Source organism: Petaurus breviceps, unplaced genomic scaffold, assembly GCF_028583685.1.
Source record: "Petaurus breviceps papuanus isolate PSGF00001 unplaced genomic scaffold, PetGlider_PUasm1.0 90760, whole genome shotgun sequence".
Taxonomy (NCBI): Eukaryota; Metazoa; Chordata; class Mammalia; order Diprotodontia; family Petauridae; genus Petaurus; species Petaurus breviceps.
The window spans coordinates 5,044,403-5,064,438 of NW_027187338.1; the positions used below are offsets into that span (position 1 = coordinate 5,044,403).

At 41.2% G+C, this 20,036-nt stretch overlaps 1 protein-coding gene across 5 annotated transcripts in view; it reads right to left on the reverse strand.

The window, feature by feature from the left end:
- Positions 1-11,124: 11,124 nt before the first annotated feature.
- The window catches only part of MEAF6 (MYST/Esa1 associated factor 6), a 33,500-nt gene continuing 24,588 nt past the window's right edge, over positions 11,125-20,036 (reverse strand). The window contains exons 6-9 of one of the 5 annotated variants that reach the window (XR_011164424.1): positions 13,385-13,414; positions 13,222-13,279; positions 12,538-12,571; positions 11,125-11,877 (exon numbers count right to left, since the gene is read on the reverse strand). Coding sequence is in view for 3 of the 5 variants with exons in the window: in XM_069067959.1 (XP_068924060.1) it covers positions 11,869-11,877; positions 12,538-12,571; positions 13,385-13,414 (73 nt within the window). In the remaining 2 variants the exon portion in view is untranslated. Of the gene's footprint in view, positions 11,878-12,537; positions 12,572-13,221; positions 13,280-13,384; positions 13,415-13,920; positions 14,043-20,036 lie in introns of those variants that run through there. The other 4 variants (XR_011164425.1, XM_069067959.1, XM_069067960.1 and 1 more) reach the window with 4 other exon arrangements.

Below are 20,036 nucleotides of genomic sequence, written 5' to 3' on the forward strand. Positions count from 1 at the left end.
AATGGTTTCCTAAGTCAACATGCAGCCATCAGGGATCCCTGCAATTGACACCACAGTCCTAGGTCATTCAGCTGCCAAAATGATGCACTCCTGCCTGACCATATTTCTTTTTCCTACTGAAAAATCATTAATGGCTGGCTACAGGATGAAATGTCACTTATCATGTAGCCTGGTGTTGCCCTTTGGGATTTGATTCCAACCTTGTTTCTCTCTTCATTTCGTTCACAAACTCTCCTTGTCATCCATACTGGTCCACAAACTGATCCCCAATCTCCAAGCTCTTTCAACTCCCATCTGTTGATGCAGGACTTCTCCCGTGCCAACAACACACTCTGCTCTGAAATAGCGGCAAAGACACGTGACTTGAGAGTCAGAGGTCCTGCATTTGAATTCTAGGCTAGTGACCCTGGCTGGCTTTGGGCAAGTCCCTTCCCTCCCTGGGCCCTGTTTTTCTTATCTGGAAAAATAAGGAGGTTGAGCTAGAAGATCTAGTAACATGCTTCTCTCTCCATTCATTTATGTCAGAGGTCCAAATCGGCCATTTTTATCCTGCCAACTAGATTTCTGTGCCTTTGAGATGGCTCAGAGCCTTCGCTATAACCTTCCCTGGTTCCCCCATCCCCAGTATAGTGCCTGAAACATAGGAGGTGTTTAATAAATGCTTGTTGATTAATTGATAGCAGGAAAGAACAGTAGGAAGTAGTGCTTAAACTGGAGGGATTTTTCTTTTAATTCCTTATTTTTATTAAGAATTTAACAAATGCTTAATAAAATGAGCACTTATAGATGAAAGTAGAACAGAAAATTAGAAGTATACCTAAAATTATGGGTCTCTACTAAAGTTTAGCTTGCTTTTCTTTTTAAAATATATAGTATAAATTCAACATGTAACCTGATGAGCTGTGACTTTTTTCCTGGTATTCCTCCTCTTATCATCTGTATATTTTTTTTAAAAATTGCTTTAATTACCCTCTTCTTTCTTTTCTTTTTTGTCACCCTATTCCTAGACCCCCTCTCTCCCACCCAGTCACAAAAGTTCAGAAAAGAATAACAAAGCCCTTGTAACATACAGATAGGCATCAAGCAAATAAATTTCCAACCTGACCAGGTCCAAAAATGTATGTCTTTATCATGCAACTCCGTCAGGAAGAGTCCCCTGAAATCCTCCTTAGTCATTATATGGATCAGATTTTTTCAAGTCTTTCAAAGTGGTTTTTCTTTACAATTTGTTATAGTATCAATTTTTCTCCTGGTTCTACTCACTTAACTTTGCATCAGTTCATACAAGTCTTTCCAGGTTTATCTGAAACAATCCCTTTTATAATTTCTCACAGCACATTCCATTAATACATATATGATAGTTCAGTCATCCCCCAGTTGAAGGGCACCCCTTACATTTTTAGTTTTTTGCTATAACAAAAGGAGTCCCTATAAATATTTTTGTATATAGAAGTCATTTTCCCCTTTCTTGGATGTCTTGGGGAAGTATAAGGAGCAGGAGAGGTATAGCTTGGTCAAAGGATATGCACAGTTTAATAACTTTTTGGACATGATTCTAAACTAGTTGCTAGGGAGTGTAAGAAAAAAAACCAGGAGGGAATGCATCCCAGGTAATGGGGATCAGTCTTCACAAAGGCAAAGAGATGGGAGATGGAATGTGGAGTAAGAAAAAGCAAAAAGGCCAGTTTGGCCTGACCACAGAGGTTAAGAAGGGAGCGATGCATACAATTAGCCTGGTTGGAGCCAGGTAGGGAAGGGTTTTCAGTGCCAAAAAGAAGCCTTTATATTTAGTCCTAGAGACAATAAGGAAGAGATTAGGAATTCTTAGAGGACAGAGATGCTGTTTTCCATCTTTGGAAATCCGTTGTCAAGCACAGGACCTTGTAGGTGGTAGCCACTTAATGTTTAAATAATTAGAGGAGTCAATAGAGGGGCCAGGACTCCCTGCCCTAGGTTCTTTCTTCTGCCCCATTCTCACACTAGTTTGGGTCCCACGGGGCTCTGACTTTCCCTGTTTTGATCTAAGCTAGGCTGGGAGACTCTGAGTTAGTGGTCTGAAGGGTGGGGAGAGTAGCCGAGTCAATGTGGGCTGTCCTGCCACCACCCCCAGAAGATGCTGAGTTTGGGAAGTCTTGGGAGGGAGGGGTTCCCATCTGGGAAACTCAGGGCCTCCACCCCGACTAGGTGCCACCTCTTGGTGGGAAAGAAGCCCAGGGAAAGGCAAAAGATTGATGAGCAATTGGCGACCCGGGTACCTTAGAATAGGGAAGGGGCACTGGCACCCTTGGCTTGGCTCAGCCCGTGGGACTAAGACTCTGCCCTTCCTGGGGAAGAAAAAATGGGGAAGTTCCCTCCTGGGGCTGCCTTTCAAGCCTGTGCCGGGGGTCCCTTAGCTCCTCCACAGAGGTTAGACCTCCAGGCCCAGTCCAGGCTAGGCGGGGCGGGGCCGCACCCACTTCCAGGAAAAGCAGTGACTCAGGCCCAGGACTAGCCCAAGCCTCTAATATTAGCCAGGTGCTTTCTGACATACCTCACGTTTGGTCCCACAGCTCAGAGCCCCGCCCTAGGCTCCATGGCCCACCCCCAGACCATCTGGACACGCCCCCAGTCCATGCCTGGAACTGCGCAGGGCCTTGGGTGAGGAGGTGGGGGAGAGCCCTACTCTGGCGTCCCCACCCCGCCCCCACAGGACTTGAATGGTCTGATGAGACTGACTGGTTCTCCTTCCCGACCCTGGGAGGAGGCTCCTTTCATCATCATATGGCAGGAGATGCCAGGTTTAAACCAGGCACCTCCCACCTCATTTGCATCTTTTTTGCATGTGTATTACAATAGGTATTAGTTGTTCTCCTGATCTTGCAGATTCCTCAGACACAGCCTTTGCTCTGTACCCCTGGCCCCAAAAGGACTTAAATGCACCAGCTTGGACTGTATTTATCTGTAACTGCTTCTTCCTTTCTTTTTGCTTTTTGCTTTTTTTTTTTTTTTTGTAGGGGGAAGGCAGGGCAATTGGGGTTAAATGACTTGCCCAAGGTCAGACAGCTAGTAAGTGTTGAGTTTTTGAGGCCGGATTTGAACTCAGGTCCTCCTGACTTCAGGGCCGGTGTTCCATTCACTGAGCCACCTAGCCACCCCTGTAGCTGTTTCTTGACTTAAGTTACAGGGTTTTAGGATTTAGAGCTAGAAAGGACTTGGCATCTCTTCTGCTCCAAATCCCTCAGTTTAGAGGAAAAAGAATCCAGTCTCTCTCTGTTTCTCTCAGTCTCTTCCCATCCCCACTTGTGTGCCTGTCTCTTTCAGTTTCTTTCTCTCAATCCCTATCATTGTTTCTTATCTTCTTTCAGATTCCAGTCAAATCAGAGTAGAACCTGGGGGCCCAGAGGAATCTAAGTCCAGGTACTTCCCTCAAGGCTCTGGGGCCTGCTGTGGGGCTCACTGTTCTCCCAGACCCACAGAGCCTGTGCTCATCTCTCCCCTGGGCTGCTGTGTTCTGGGGAAGTACGGGATATGCCTTGCCATTTGGACTCAAGAATTGAGCTTTGCAAGGTTCTGGGCCAAGGCCAAGGAGGCGACTGGTGGGTTAGAGAATGGACAAGGCAATCAGGACTTGCCAGGCAGGCTGAGTCACTGTGATATTTGCAGTCACTACTTTTCCCAGTTTAGGATTCCTGGGTTTAGGGAACCCTTTTCCCCTCCCCCCTTTTCCTCCACCCTCCACATTTCCCAATCTGGCTTCCAGGCAGGGCCCTTCAGAGGCAGCAACTGAGGGCTGAGAGTCAGACATTTCATTTTGAGGAATTAGTGTGATACAAGGGAAATTGTTCTCTGGCACTCAAGTCAGAAGAGACTTGGACACAAATCCTGGGCCTCTGATTTACAACATGTGGGACTTTGGGCTTGTCTAGTCATCTAACTGCTTGAACATCAGCTTCCTTAGGCTATAAACTGAAGTTGGACTTGACCTCCCTCTTTTCTTTTCCAGCTCTAAATCTATGGCCTGCTGACATTGTGGTGCTTAAGAAATGCTTTCAGAGTTATGACATGGCCTGTTTGGGCTGGGGTTTTTTGGGGTTTTTTTTTTTTGAAGTTCATGGAGAGAAAGGACCAGGAAAAGTTACTTGGGCAGTGTTTGAATTGGAAATCAGGACTCTAGTTTTTTCTGCCTCTGCTGAGAAGTGGGCCATATTTAGGAGCCTCAGTTTCCACATCAGTAAAATAGAGACGTCCCTGAAAGGGCAAGTTAGGTCATGAGTAACAAGTCAGTTCATGGGAAAGAAGGCGAAGCTGAGACCATTCAGCTGGCTCCTAAGGACTTCTCTGTCCAATTTGTCAATTCCTTACCTTCTTGATAGTACTTTAGAATATAAAGGGGTGGAAGGTCTTGTCCCTCAACTTTACAGATTAGGAAACAGAGACAAGACTTTTTCTCAAGGAAATAGGCAGTCTGGATTCAAAACCTGGTCTCAAGATTCCTAGGCCAGGAAAATTTCCCATTAGCAAAGGGGCCTCTCCAAAGCCTTCCTGGTTCCTGAAGATGAGAATCAACCAATAGGAAACAAGCAAGTATGCAAATCTTGAAGGAAAGGAAGGGGTGGGGAGTAGGAAGGGAGGGAAGAGGACAGCTGCTCGACTCCCTCCTGGTTGGAAATTATCCCAGGAGGCCTCTGTGGCCGCCTTGGCCTGAGGTCTTCTCAGGGCCCTACTTCCTGGAGTCTTCAGCTGTGGCTGCAGGCCTAGGCTAGCTCTTGTTGGGCAGCTGGTCCTTAGGAAATCTATGGCTTGCAGCATGGGGAGGCCACTCTAAGGGAATTGGGCAATATATCTCCCCTTACCACCACTACGGGCACGTAGGTGAAGCAGTGGATAGAGTGCTGGGCATGGAGTCAAAAAGACTCATTTTCCCAAGTTCAAATCCTCCTCAGACACTTACTGTGAGACCCTGGGCAAGTCACTTAATTCTGTTTGCCTCTATTTCCTCATCTGTAAAATGAGCTGGAGAAGGAAATGGCAAACCCCTCCAGTATCTTTGCCAAGAAAACCCCAAGAGTAGACACCACTGAACGACAACAAAACACAACCACCACCCCCCTTTCCCCCCTTCCTCTAGGTCCTGCCCATTCTTTCATACTATCTTCCACTTTTTCTCAAACTAGAGGGGGATATGGGGGAGGGATAGGCAGGGGCCACCCTTGTAGCTCTTCTAGGCTTAAACCAAGAGTCCTGGAATGTGGCAAGTCTGGAGACCTTGAAACTATCATATGAGGATGGGTTGAAAGAACTGGGCATGTTTTGCCTGGAGAAGTAAAATTTAGGGTGGGAGTGGGGCTGGACCACAGTCTTGAAGTATTTGGAGAACTTTTACAGGGAAGAGGGATTAGATTTGTCTGCTTGACTCTCAAAGGGGTAACTAGAAGCAATTGGTGGACATTACAAAGAAGATGGATTTCAACCTCAATATATAGAAAAACGTGGTTTTAGCCAAAGATATAAGGTGCTTCCTTCATAGGTGGTAAGTTCTACATCACTGGTCTAAGTGTCTAAGTAGTGGCTGGATGACTAGATGTCATAATATCAATGAGCTGGGTCCATTGCTAATTCCATATGGTGTCCTAGAAAGACATCTGGACTCCTGGGAAGACTTGTATGACCTGATACAGAGGTAAGTGAGCAGAACCAGGAGTATAAATATAAAATATTTATATTAGGATTATAAAAATATTGCATATTTTTATGCAATAAAAACTGCATTGTAAAAGCAAGCAACTTTGAAAGTCATAAGAACTCTAATCAATGCAGTGACCAATGATGAAGCATGCTATCCACTTCCTAACAAAAATGGAATGGACTCAGGGTACAGATGGCCAATATAGTACATATTTTTTAATAGTTTTATCTTTTTTTTCAGTCAGGGAGTGGGAGATAAAATATTTTAAATTTTTAAAAAATTAAACTTTAAAAATCAAATAAAGATGGACAATAGGGGAAAAGCTCTGGACTTAGGATCATAGACCTTAGAAGAGCATTCATAGGTCATCTAATCTATCCATTCCTTTGAAAAGATGAAACTGAGATGCCTAGGGGAAATTAAATGACTTGCTCAAAGTCAATCCAAATAGTAGCAGATTTGGGATTTGAATACAGACCTTCTGACCCCAGAACCCTCTGACTTGAGATCTGGGTTCAAGTCCTAGTCTCGGCCCTAGTTGCTCAAACATGGGCAAATCCCTTTTTCCACTGAATTTGTTTCCCCCGATTCTAAAATGGGTCTAAGATTTACATGCCCTATTTCACAGGTCTGTTACAAAGCACTTTCTAAACCTTAATAAAGTATTCTAGGCATGAATTACTCTGCTTATGATCCCCGGTCTGGAAAAGGGCCGATCACTTCAAAGCCTTGAAGTTTCAGTTCCCTTTTCCAGGTACCCCCATGAAGAATAGGGGCAGGACCATTCATTTATGGGAGCACTGCCTGCCATCTACTGGTACCTGCTGGTAATCCCATCTTAGGCTGCTTTCCTGTACCACATAAAACCACTGGACCGGGAGGAGGGAAAGATGATGAAGGGATCTTTCTTGCTGCACAAGGGCTATCCCTGTTCTTCAACAGATGGTCTCGTATGACCATTGATAATATAACAATGTAATTCTTGTTTACATTTTCTTATGATAACCAGTACTATGCTCCTTCTGGGGAATTCGTTGTTCTTCCTGCAATGGCAATCACAGAAGCTGGCAGTCTTTGGTCCACAGTGTAACAGAAAGATCACTCGAGTCAAGAAATTCAAGAAACATGGGTTTGAGCTCCATCTCTGCCTCTGACTTCCTGTGTGATCTTCCTTAAATGTCTCACCATCTTTGACCCTCAGGATGCGGTGGGGTTTTGTACTGTTAAGGACTCTAAGGTGTTCTCCAGCTCCCACTTTCTAGGAGCCTGATTTTAGTTATGCCCTCTGTGCTTCAGACTCCTCCAAATACAAGTGAGGATAATTTTGGTTCTACCTACTGCAAGGGGTTCAACAGAGACTCTTGTGAGATCTTCTCATGCTATGGAGAGACCCTGAGCTCTGTGATAGCCGAACACAAACTCTGGCAGGTCCTAGCAAGGTGAAAGCTTGGAGCACCTGTAGTCCCAAAACCAGGTAAGCTACATTCCAAAAGGCCCATATGGGGGCATGGGTTTTTCAGTCTACTCAGGAAGATCTACTTGGGTAAGGGACGGTTTAGGATCAGAGAAGATGGAAGAAGAACGTTTTTGAAATGATAATCTTTGTCAAATGATTTTGGAAAGTCTTATACAAATTCACGTTCAAAGATTATCTATTCTGTCAGGAGTCCCAAGTGATTTGTGAAACTCAAGTAGTATCTTCTGCAAAACAACTGAAGAAAAAAAAATTCTGGATAATGAAGTCCTAACTTTACAAGGAGCACTTGAAAAGCAGCAATAGGAAGGGCAAGGGACAACTGAGGCAGAAAGAAGGTATATCCTTATTTGACATCCTCTCTGGCAGGTGATGAACTTGAACAGTGATACCTCAGTGGCCTGAGCAATCCAAAGCCATGGAACTGAGAAATGGGAGTGTGTAATATGTGGGGAACAGAGATGAGACAAGGCGAATTGGTTTAGCTTTGGATAAGTGAAAACCATCAATTTCACCAAAACAAATTTCAGAGAGTGAAAGAGAACCTTTATTCTACAGGAGCAGGATTATCAAAGTTAAAACACACACTACTTTGTTCCAAATGAAGAACATCACCTATAAAACCAAGACATTGATACGACTTACTCTGATTGCAGATGGAAGGAATGGCTGCTCCAATCCTTTCCTCTTATTTCCAGGGGTGTCTGCCACATACACACACACTCATACACACACCATTTCTAGGCACTGCAAATAGGATGACACCTCTTGGGGGGAAACAAGTGTTTACAAAAAAAGACCAACCCTCCTCCCCTTCCCACCCAAAACTGGGAACCCCCTAAACTAAGGCATCACCAGAACAAAAGCCACACATAAGCAAGCTTCCTAAATGAGAATGGAATAAAGTGGTGGTGAGGAGAATATCTGTAAATTAATGCAAAATCCAATTACAGAACCTTTTAAAAGAGTTGGTATTACTTTTGAGTCTAATATTAAACTATTAACAACTTTACTTGAGCTTAAAATATGCTTCATTATTTGCTTTAATCCACACACTAAACCCCCCCTGCCCTCTCATTGACTTCATTTGTTTAGCAAACCCTTTCTTTCCAAAGATGTGACAAAGGCAAGCTTCAGCCAAGCATCCTATGACAATAAAACTTCATGGGAAGAGCACTGGACAGGGAACCAAAAGCTCTGGGTTCTAGTCCTGGCTCTGCCGCTCATTCCCTTTCCAGGGTTCTTTCTTCATCTGGTCGATGAGGCGGTTGGCCCACATGATCGCTAATCACCTTTCCAGCTCTAACATCTTGGATTCTAGGCTTGAAATGGGAATTGGAAATTTATCTCTCTACAATATTGAAGAAAAGGCTTTCTAAGAAAATGGTGCAGGGATAGTAAGAAAGTTGTTTAAATATCTTAAGAGAAACCTTTCAAACATTCACACAGATAAAACTATACATCATTCCTTCCTGCTCAGTAAAGTGGGTCCCAGAGGATCTCTACTTACCACACTTTAGTCTTGTGCCAGTTAAATACTTCAATGTAATGCATCTGCCCTTCAAGACTGCCTAGTTCAGGTTAGCTACAGGGAACCCCAACTCCCTTAGTATAATGAGGTTTCACTATACAAATGATTTTTACCTACTCTTTAAAGCACTTCTAAGATTCCCAAAGACCCACAGACCAGCTACCACTCTGAACATCCCTGTACTGCTCAGCTCCTGAGAAAAGCCCCTTTGCTTGCCTGAGTTTACACACTGTATCTAGACTAACACTTTTACTGTAGATTTAACTTTTTTTTCCTGGTCATTGCTTGGAATCTTCAGTTTATAAGGGTGAAATTAATGCCATTCAGAAAAATGCCCAGTTCTAACTTCCTATGACATATATATATATATATATATATCTGAATCCCCATCATGTTGAACCTCCCAAGCCCCAAGGACCAAAGGCAAGCCCTGTATTACACAATAATACACCATAATAAGGCATTAACGGATGAAGACATTTTAATTTTTGACTGCAAAAATGTCATCTCCCCCTATAATTAATGAAACAAAAAGTATACCAACAAAGCGGGACATGAGGTAAGAAGGAACAAATCTATTTCCCTAAGGCAAAGCTTGAGATGAGGAAGAAAGGAAAGAACAGGGAGAGTTCCCCACCCCTACTATTTGGCTTCTGGGAAATGGGGAGAAGGGAGCAAAACGGAAGGGGAGGTAGTAGCTGACATCTACATAGTACCCTACATATTTCTAAGTACTTCACATAAAGTGACTTACTGCTATTCATTTAGGACAACTGTCTCAACAAATTCACCAGAGTCCTTAAGAGAAACTCAAAATTCTCTCAAGGAATCAGTACTATCAAAAAGTTTTTCCATAGTCTGTGGTAGTACTTCTGAGTACTTTTAACTTCTGGCCTTAATAACTACTGCCAAGAACAGGGGGAACCCCAGGGCATCCAGGAAACAAGAAGGACCAAATCTGAAAAGATTCTGGGTAACTAATCTTCCAAATCACATCAGATCAACAAATATTTACATGCAAGGCCCTGCCTGCTACAAGTTCCAGTTGTTTCTCTCCACATGTTCTATTGCATTCCCCAAGTTTTTCTTTGGATCAATGATGAAACTAGATAGGCATTTATGCCTTATTAAGTCAGGCAATGGTACTGCACTTCCTAGTTTAAGCCAAAAATGACAAATACTCAAAGTGCATTTAGTGGGGTCTCTTACAGTTCTTCCATGTGTCTCAGGAGAAATCCTATAATTAGAAAAGTTTTTTTTATACAGCTGCATTCAACTCCAGTTCAGATCTACCTAAAACCATAAAGTCTCTGTGGGACTAATCCCTTTTGATAGAAAACACAAATGAAAGCAGTTAGGTTTATAATGATACAGCAATTCATATGGTAGAGGGTGGGGTGGAGTGTGAATGAATACTAAATATATATATATATACACACATATGCATGTATATATGTATATATATGTATATATAGGTATATTTTTAAACCACCTTTTAAGTACACTGCCACTAAATCACTAACAAAGTCCAAATCATGAGCTGGGGATACAACTGGTTTGCTGTGTGCTAGGTTAAACATCACAGAAGCCAGTTACTAATATGTGTGAAATAGTGCTGGTCTTTTCCCTGGACAAAGGACCAGTATGATAGAGGAGACAGATGCTGGGTTTTCCTTCAGGATGCCTCTTGTTCCCATCATCCTTCCTGGTATAAACATCTAACTGTTCTACTGGCAGCTCTGATGCAGGCACTCTTGCTAACAAAGCCAAAGTCTATCTAAGGAGGCACCAAGTAGGAAAACCTCCCCTGAGAGCACAGACACAACGCTGTTTATCTGGGGGTGGGGTGTTGATTTGATAAGATGCTTCATCCTTTCTTCAGGAACTTCATTTCATTATTAACAAAGAAACCTTTTTGACTTTGTGGATCTATCAAGAATTTAGCAAATGACACATTTTTCCCAGTTAAGACACGGACACAAGTAAGACACATCAATAAATGAATAAAACAAAATCCCAACCCCAAAAGTCTTGTTCCTTTGAATAAACCCTAACATTTCCTTTAAGTGAAATCATCAAACTGCCAAGTTCCTTTAAACAGTTTTCAGTAGGTTCTTAAGGCTCAACCTGTTAGTCTTCCCCTCCCCCCAACTTAAAATGGAAGATGTCAGTTAACTAGCCTACAATAGCTTTCCCACTTGGGGAAAATCATTTAAGTCATTTATCTATGGAATTCCTGAATTCTTCCTTACAGCTTATAAAGGTGCAGAGAGAAGCTTAGTAATGGATCTTTCTGGAATCAGATAAATGCCAGGTGGAAGATTACAGACAAAATGAAAAGAGATGAGTGTCAAACACCTGATATTTTCTGTATGGTAGGTATGAAATGAGGAAAATAAAAATCAATGGGAAAAAAAAATCTCAAATGCAAAAGTAAAGCATGAGAAGAGAGACTGAAGCCTGTGAAATTTTATTTTTTATACAAAATAATAAAAACTTATGTTTTAAAAGGATTCAAACTTATGTTTTTTAGCTATTACCATTTGCCTGTACATGAAAATTGCTTCCAACTCAGAAGATGAGAAAAAAATTAAATAACCCTCTACCTTCCCCCTGCAAAAAGACAAATAGGACAATTCATCCATTTTATTTATGCTACTAGAGATTATTTGTGTTAGGCTATCAGCCTCTAAGCCAAGTAAAGATGATCAGATTCCAAAGAAAACAGCAGGAAGCCATAAGCTGTACAACTGTATTACAACAAACCCCTCAAAGAAAACAAGACAGTAAGAACAAACAACACATAAGGCAGAATAAGGAAATGCCTGATATTTACAGCCTCCATATGACAAAACACAACTGGGCGCTGGGTATCACAGAAGAATCTGATGCAGCCAGTGCTGGGAAGTACTCAATCCCAAGAAGAGAGAACTGCAGAAAGTAGGCAGCCTAGGACTGCACCGTGCCTTGGTCTTCCTGCAGTTCAGTTACTGAAAATGACACGAGGTAAATGGTCTAATGTGGTTTTACAGAAAGGCTTTTCTGTCACCCCTCTTTAGAACAAACTACTCCTCAATGCAGGCACTGGTTCTGGGAGCGCAGACATGAATGGCCACTCAGTGGAGGGGTGTTTCTCTCAGTGAAGTTGTATGAGGGCAGGGCTCTACAGCCTGGTAAGCTTCTGTACTAATGGATCTTCTAATAATCCTGTGGGGAAGAAAAGCAAAATTCCAAATTACTACCCTAAATGGAACTCAGAACAACACAAGGATTTACTATTTTAGGTTTGTAAAACAATCCTTTGTTAAGAGTACTGAAGTACAGAAAGCTGCACAGCTTAAGAGCCTATTTCAAAGCAACTCATGACAGCACACTTTTGAGTCTATTTTTCCCCCTGAAGGGAGAGAAATCTACTAATCTATCCATCCACACTCTCACAGCATCTACCTTGAGACCAACCAAGCCCAGGTTTGACTAGTCAGAGGTACCTACCACCTAGTCAGGGATAAGGGTGTCTAGAATGGACCAAAGCAAAGAGAAGGAGGCCCTCATGCACTGAAAGGGCAAGCTTGTCTTCAATATCACCATACACTCCCACTGAGCCCCCATGCCTTGCAAAGCCCAAGTACTGACTATTTATTGCTGAATCAAAAGGGAATCGTTTCAAGTAAAACTGTTAGAGAACTTTTTTCTTCTTTTAATAGCAAAAAGTGTGTCTGATAAAACTATTTTAGGCTCCAAAAGGAAACACAGACCAAGCCCTAAGAACTTTGCTGCTTTTTCATTTTTTGCTCTAAGACACAGCTTTGAGTCAGCCAGCACAGCCTGGCCAGCTCTCCCTGGTGACCTCGGAACATGGATACTTACAGCTCTTGGCTTTTTGTTTAGCTTCAGATCAATCCTGTGGTGAAGAAAACAAAAGATATTTGTATTTTAACTCATAGCAAAAAGAGGCTCCGAGAATCAGATACTGCATATGGTACAAGCTACAACAAAGACTATTTGGTTAAGAAAAATCCACATTTTTTCATTAGACTACATGTCAAATTTAGTTGTTTACCCACTTATTATTGAGCAAGGATCAGTTAAAAACTGTTAAGAACAGATTCACTAGACCTTGCCAAAATGCAAACTTGGATAACAACCCAGTAAGAAATATGGTAGTTGTAAAAGCCATTATATATTTTTTTAAATTACTATGAAATTATGTGTTAGAGATTGGATTAAAAGGGCATGCTCTACATTAATATGTTAGCTGTGTAACTATATCACTGATAATTATTCAGACACATTGGCAAGTAAGTTCAGGAAAGAAACACTAGAAGTTTGTATTTCAGGATGTGAGATATAACAGGAATTAAGTGAATTTCATTTATTAAACTTCTCCAGAATAAAATATCCAAATCTGATACTATTAATCTCTTTATGAAGCAAAGCCAGGAAATCAGTTTAAATATGAAATAAGGTAAAGTTGGTCTATTTAAAATAAAATAAAAATGAATAGAAGTGAAGATTACTTAATTTTGCTTAAGTTATTAAATGAAATGTTACCTCCATCACGTTTTTCTGTTTTTTAAAAAAACTTCCCAGCCTAACCTAATATACATACCTACAATTAAACAGATAAACTATGAGTTAGAAAGGTCTCAAAAAGGCATACTGGTGTCTACACACTAAACAACACAGCACAAGTACTAATTCAAATCAAACTTACTCAAAGTCATAATCAAACATGCCAGACGGGCTGAGGGGCAGCATTTGAAAGGAAGAAAGCAATAGAAATTAATATACTAATTAAATAAATTAGTTGATTAGCCACCCTAGCAAGATTACTAAAAACAAACTCAATTAAGAATCTTATGCCATAAAACCTCAAACGTCAAAGCACCCAGGTTTCTATAGTCAAAAGGTTCCCTCCATGGATTTTTACATCAGATGTATAGTAGTGTTATAAAAGGGATGGTTATTTCATTAGAACTCTACCAGATATGTGGACCAATTCATTAGCTGGCAGATGCAGAGTTAGAAAAAAACATACATGAATGGACTGAAAATGTAGAAGAATTAGGGCATTAGACAAAATGGGGAGAAAAGAGTTTAGGCATATAATAAAAAAATGCTTTAAAAACAGTAACTCACAACCCAGTAATAACAGCATGAACTTTTTTTTTTTAAAGAAAAAGAAAATGTTCTGCAACACTATACTCAAGTAATATGTTCTCAACCAGGTGTCTAGGCCGGGGACCTGATGCTCTCATTCTTCCTGGAAGTCAAGGGCTGAATGAATACCCTTCAATGGCAAGGTGTTCACTCAGGAGATGGGCTGGTCAAACTGCTCAATCACTGAATGCAATACAGCTGACGGGAGTTACCTATTAAACATCAGGGCTTTAATTTAGGCATTCCAAAGTTTTCCAAGCATTTGGAAGAAACTTTGAGCATCCACAAATACCCCAAACTCTCCTCTATGCCCTTAGAAATTTGGGGTAGAAGTAGTATTGAGTCCCAGGCTCACAGATTTTGAGCGGCAAGGAACCTTGGAAGTCATCCCCTGAAAGTACCCCACTCCCACTCCCATTTTACAGCCAAGGAAATTGAAGCCCAGAGTCACTGAGATTTGTCCCTAGTTAATAAGTCAAGGCAATAGGATTCAAACCCAGGTCCTCTTATTCAAAATCCAACATTCTTTCCACTGTAAACCACTAGTGTGTTACAGTTTCTGGTAGAGCAAATGGCAAATAAAAGAGCAGTTAAAAAATATCTTTTTGCTGCTAGCCACACAAACAGCAGACATATGAAGTGAGTTCCTTGCTGGCTCCCATGCCTTCCAGGGAATATTAGTGAGTCCCAGTAACAAGCTATAGGATACCCCTCTAATTAATTATGTAAGTTGTTCTTTATTTCTTTTATTTTTTATTTTTTTTGCTTTTTGGAGGGCAACTGGGTTTAAGTAACTTGCCCAAGGTCACATGGCTAGGTTTTTTGTTTGTGTGTGTTTGCATGTTAAGTGTCTAAGGCTGGATCTGAACTCAGGTCCTCCTGACTCCAGGGCCAACACTCTACTCACTGCACCACCTAGCTGCCCCTATTTCTTTTATTTTTTAAAACACTATTTGATTTATTTACATTGTTCTGCCAAAATATAAAACCAGAAAAAGAAAATAGTCCCGGTCTAAATTAGACGAAATAAGACCAGTTAAACCCACTGAAGAGATTTCTAATTTAGTAGTCATTCTTATTCTCTCTTCCCATCATTACTGTATTTTATTTCTCAAATGAATGTTCTGTGATTTTATTTATACAAGTCTAGAGTGTGCTTTTTTTAAATTTTTAAACAATCAGGGTTAAGTAACTTGCTCAAGGGTACACCATGGCCAGTTATTTCTGGGTGTGGTGCTGAGTGTCTGAGCCCGGATTCGATCCCCAGGTCATCCCGACACTGGAGCCGGTGCTCTTACTCGCTGTGTTACCCGGCCACCCCTAGAGTGTGCTTTGGTAGAATAACTCCCAGACGTTTTTTGAATTCTGTAGTAATTGTGAATGGAACTTCCTTTTCTGTTCCTTCCTCCTGAATTCTGTTACCGCTAGTCAGAAATGCCACCGATTTTCTAGGTGTGTTTTTGTATCTGCTACTTTACTGAAGTTCTATTTACCTCAGTTTCTCTGATTCTCAAGGGTTTTCTAAATAAGTTGTCCTAGTCTGGCAAACAGGAATAGTTTTGTCTCTTCTTTATATCTGCTCTTTGAATGTCAGAAATATTAAAATCATGTTTTTGTCCCAATTTTAATTTCTCTTATCACTGATACTGCTAGCAATTCTAAAACTATGTCAATAAAAAGGCATCCTTGTTCTACTCATATTTACTGAAAAACCTAATGTTTCCCTAGTGAAATAATGCTACTTTTTAGTTTTATATTTATACTTTTTATCATATTGAAAAATGGCTCTTCTATGCCTAAGCTTTGTAGGGTTTTTACCATAAATTAGCGTGGCACTTGGTCAAACACTTTTGCTATTAGCATTTCGTTTTGGGTTACCATGCTTTTCAAATTCAAACAATGCATTTTCCTATTTGAGGTGGGAGAACTTCAGTCAGTCTCTACCTGGGTAAATCTGGGATGAAGCATGATTTCAATATTCCTGAACATTAGGAGACAGCGATCCATTCTCCATATTGCTGCAAAATTAGCATTCCTATAACACAGACCATGGCCACTCCCTCTATTCAAAGATCTTGAAAGGTTCCCTATTGCTTCTAGGGAAAAAAACAGGGTCTTCAACCTGGCATTTAAAGCCTATCACAACCTGGTTTTCATATCCTTTTCTGTTCTTAGTTCCTTATGTTCATTCTTTCCTGCACTCCCTGTTCTAGCTAAAGTGGCCTGTCAGCTGTTGTTTCCCATACACGATATTCCATCTCACCCTTATGTGTGGAATGCATTATCTCCTCACCTCCACTTTGCAGTGTCCCTACCTTCCTTCAAAGCATAGCTAAGCTGTCACCTCCTCCAGAAGGCCTTTCTAGATGTCCCCAGTTACCAACCATCCCTCCATCTGGAAAAGATTTTAGATGACTTTTATATAAACTTTGCATTTACTTATGTACACTGGGCTACCCTCAAAAGAATGTAGGTCCCCTTGAAGGCAAAAGCTATTTAATTTTGATTTTTTTATCCTCAGTGTCTAGCATATTATCTTACACTTAATAGGCACTCAACACCTATTAAAATGAAATGAATAACATGCATAAGTTGAACATGCTGTTCAATTCAATTTTTTTCTTTCAATGAAAGTAACTTATACCTGTCTGCTAAAACAAAGTGCTTATACACAAAAATTCAGGACTTAGTAAGTGCAGCTATGAATACCTCAAATACTTTTCTTTAAAGGCAGTTGGGATTTAATCATTCTTAATATAATAAAATACAGGATCAAAGAATAATATTTTCATTATCAATGATCTACTCAAGACTGTGGACTTAGACAGTATTCCTTTTTTGGAAGGAATACTATATCATAAAGACCATGTTCTTAATGTAGGTCTTGGGGGGGAGGAAGGGAGAGAGGAGGAGGAGGAGAGAAGGGGTCTGATCCTATGAGTTAATTGGTACAGAGAACTCTCAGTATGGAAAAAATCCCTCCACTAATGCAGATAAGCAGCTCTCTAAAACATAAAGTCTTAAGAGTTGCCTGGAGCACTGAAATGCCCAGGATCACCCAGCTAGCCAGTGTCAGAGGCTAAGATTCAAATCCAGGTGTTCTTGACTCTAAGCCTGGCCCTCTATTCAGTATACCACACTGCTTCACTGCTTCTCAATGACACCTGCTCTTGTCTCTAAAAGCACAGGTCCTCCACACTGGTCCTGCTGAGAATCTGGCTAAGTGAGACAGTCAAAGGTCAGAGAAGGCAAAGAGCCAGCAATTTTAAGCTCTGCTTGGAGCTCCTGAAAAGAAGATAGTTCAACTCTCCTCCCTCAGCACAGTTGCCTAAATGAATGGGGAAAAAAGAGCTATGCTCAGGATAAGACAAGAGAAAAGAATTGTTCAGAAGGAACAATGAAAAGGTTCACTCTCCCCTACTGACCAGTCACAAAAGACACTGACATCCCATAGTCTAATTAAATTTCATTTTAATTTATAAAGTCAATAGGTAGTGTCATGAGAGGCAGTGTGGTATAATGGACGGAGAGCTGGCCTTGGAGTCACAAAGACCTGGATTCCAGTCCTGCCTGTGATACATCCTAAGTGACCCTGGCAAATCACGAAACCTCTCAAGGCCCTGCCAAGAGTCCCTTCCCACTCCAGTCCACCATCAACTCGGCTGCCAAAAGGCCATTTATCCAAAAAAGGAGCCGACTCCTGCTCAGCGATGCCCTGCTGGCATGTAAAGCTCTTCTTACCGGGCCCCTTCCTCCCGTTCCCGGCTTCTCACACTGGATTCCCCTCCACACTGCAACTCATTCCACTGGCCTGCCTGTACTGCCCTGAACATGACATGACCATCTCCCATCTCCCACCTCCAGGCCTTTACTGCTTATTTGGCTTTCTTCATGTCAGCTAAAATCCCACCTTCAACATGAAACTTTTCCCAATCCTTACTGATGCTATTGCCTTCCCCAATATCATATCCAATTTATCCTATATGTACATCCTTCTTTATATATAATTGTTCTCCCATCAGGATGTGAGCTCCTTGAAAACAGGGACTTTTCTGCCTTTCCTTAGAATGGAATGGAATTAGTATGTGCTGAGTGCCTACTGTGTGCCAGGCATTGTGTGAAGCATATGACAAATATTATCTCATCTTTAAATACTTAGCCTGGCAGAGAGTGTGTGCTCAATAAACCCTGGCTGCTTGGCTTGATTTGGCTTCTCCCCCTCCCTAGAAGGCCCTGCCACTCATCTCTCAGTGTCCTCTCAGTGTCCCTAGCTTTGCCCACCTGCTACGGGAAGCCTCTCCTGGTGCCCCTCCTGTGAATGCTTCCCCTTCCAAATGATGTTCCATTTACTTGGTCCCAATTTTCCAAATAATTACTTACTGACATGTTCTCTCTCCCATTTGAAGCATGCTTCCAGGGGTAGAGCCTTTTTGTCTTTTTTTTTTTTTTCCTATCCCAGTGCTAAGCACATTGATTAACAAATGCTGGCTGAGAAGTTTTTAAAAGGGTAAAATTTAGCTAGTTCTTCACATCTTGAATGTTTAAAACTATGGGCAAATAACTTGTATTGCTCAAACACCCAGCTGCAAGTCAGGGGAGAGAAGAACGGAGGGCAGCAACACAGATGCCAGGAGAAGACAATATGTGCCTATTTACTATAACGTGGTGAGAAGGCCTCTTCACATGCCCAGGCATCTGGGTGTATGGCATATAAAACAGTCAACAAACATTAGAGTTTGCATCAACTTTCCTCTAACCTATCTCAAACTCCTACCTTCCTTCTTTTGTTATTTTCCCCTCCACTTTACACTCCTTATGAGTTCAGTGACTCTTGATAATATTCAATTAGAATAAGGTGTCACTTGAAACAAAAACAAGCTGTTTACAGAATCTACATGACAACAAACTAAATAAGGCCCTTTAGAAATGATTAAGCTTTTTTTCTCACTCAATATAAAGCCAGAACCACTATTTGGGGATTCACATAACACTTGGAAGCCATCTAAAAAAGTCCCAAAGCAAGACTCACCATGACCACTGCAACTGACTCCCTGGACAAGAGAAAGAATTTGAGAATGATAAGCTCCTGGCAGAAATCAAATCCAAGAGAGATACAAAATGCATCTGTTGGTACTATTGGTGATAAGCCAGGACAGTGATGACATAAGTGGTGGCCCCAGAAAGCAGAAGTAATTTTTGCTACTTCCTACCAGTGTTAAGAGGTTAATGTGTTGACTTGTTATTAGGGTTACATGGAGGGATATTTCCCCTTTTTGTAATCTTAAAATTAAAAGAATTATGAAAAAAAACTTGCTGCTTTCCAAGGTTTTCAAAAAGCTTCTTTCACTTACAGAATGTCAAACTTCAAAGACAACAATCACAAGTATGAGGTAGCAGAAGGAGGGCTAGACTACAAATCAAAAGGGGGGCTCTTCCAGTCCTGCCTGCCATTTCCCTAGCCACTTGACCTCAGGTGAGTTCCTTATTCTACCTTCAACTATAAAAGGAGGAGGATGGAGTCAATGATCTCAAAGGCTCCCTCCTCACTCAAACCTTCTAAATTCTATAACCTACCAAGTCATTAATGGTGAAGAGTATTCCTGCTCTCACTGACTAGTACTACTACTCACAAGGCTGCCTGCTCCCTTCAGAGCAAAGAGGCTGCAAGGAATTTCACTGGAATGATGCTTGAGGAGTCCTAAGGTAATGCTATTGACATTTTTTTCTTTAGGTCTGGATTCTTTGCTGCACAAAAGTTTTGGAACGACAGCTTTACTTCCCTCTCCCATGGCAATTTTCTCTTCTGCAAGAAGGCAACATCTTTGAATGGGCTGTCCATTATTTTCAGTTATGTTATAATGCTTTGCAATATTATCGTTTATAATCAAGAGTTGACAGCAATCTTAAATCCTCCTTTCTTAATGATATCTGCCTTCTACAGACTATTGATGTTATCTTTCATTTCATACCTCAGAAAGTAATGTGGACAAATGTTATCTGGGAAGGCCCACTCTTATTTAATAGCGTTTGGGACTCTAATATTTCAATATATGTGTCAGCATATTGCAGAGAAATGAGTCGGGGTGGGACAGGGAAGGAGGGAGCACAACAATCACTCCAATGCCTTTTTTAAAAAAATGTGTTTGGCTAGTTCTCGGAGTCCATAAGGAATCAGAGAAAAATAAAAATAAGAGAAACAAAAAAGC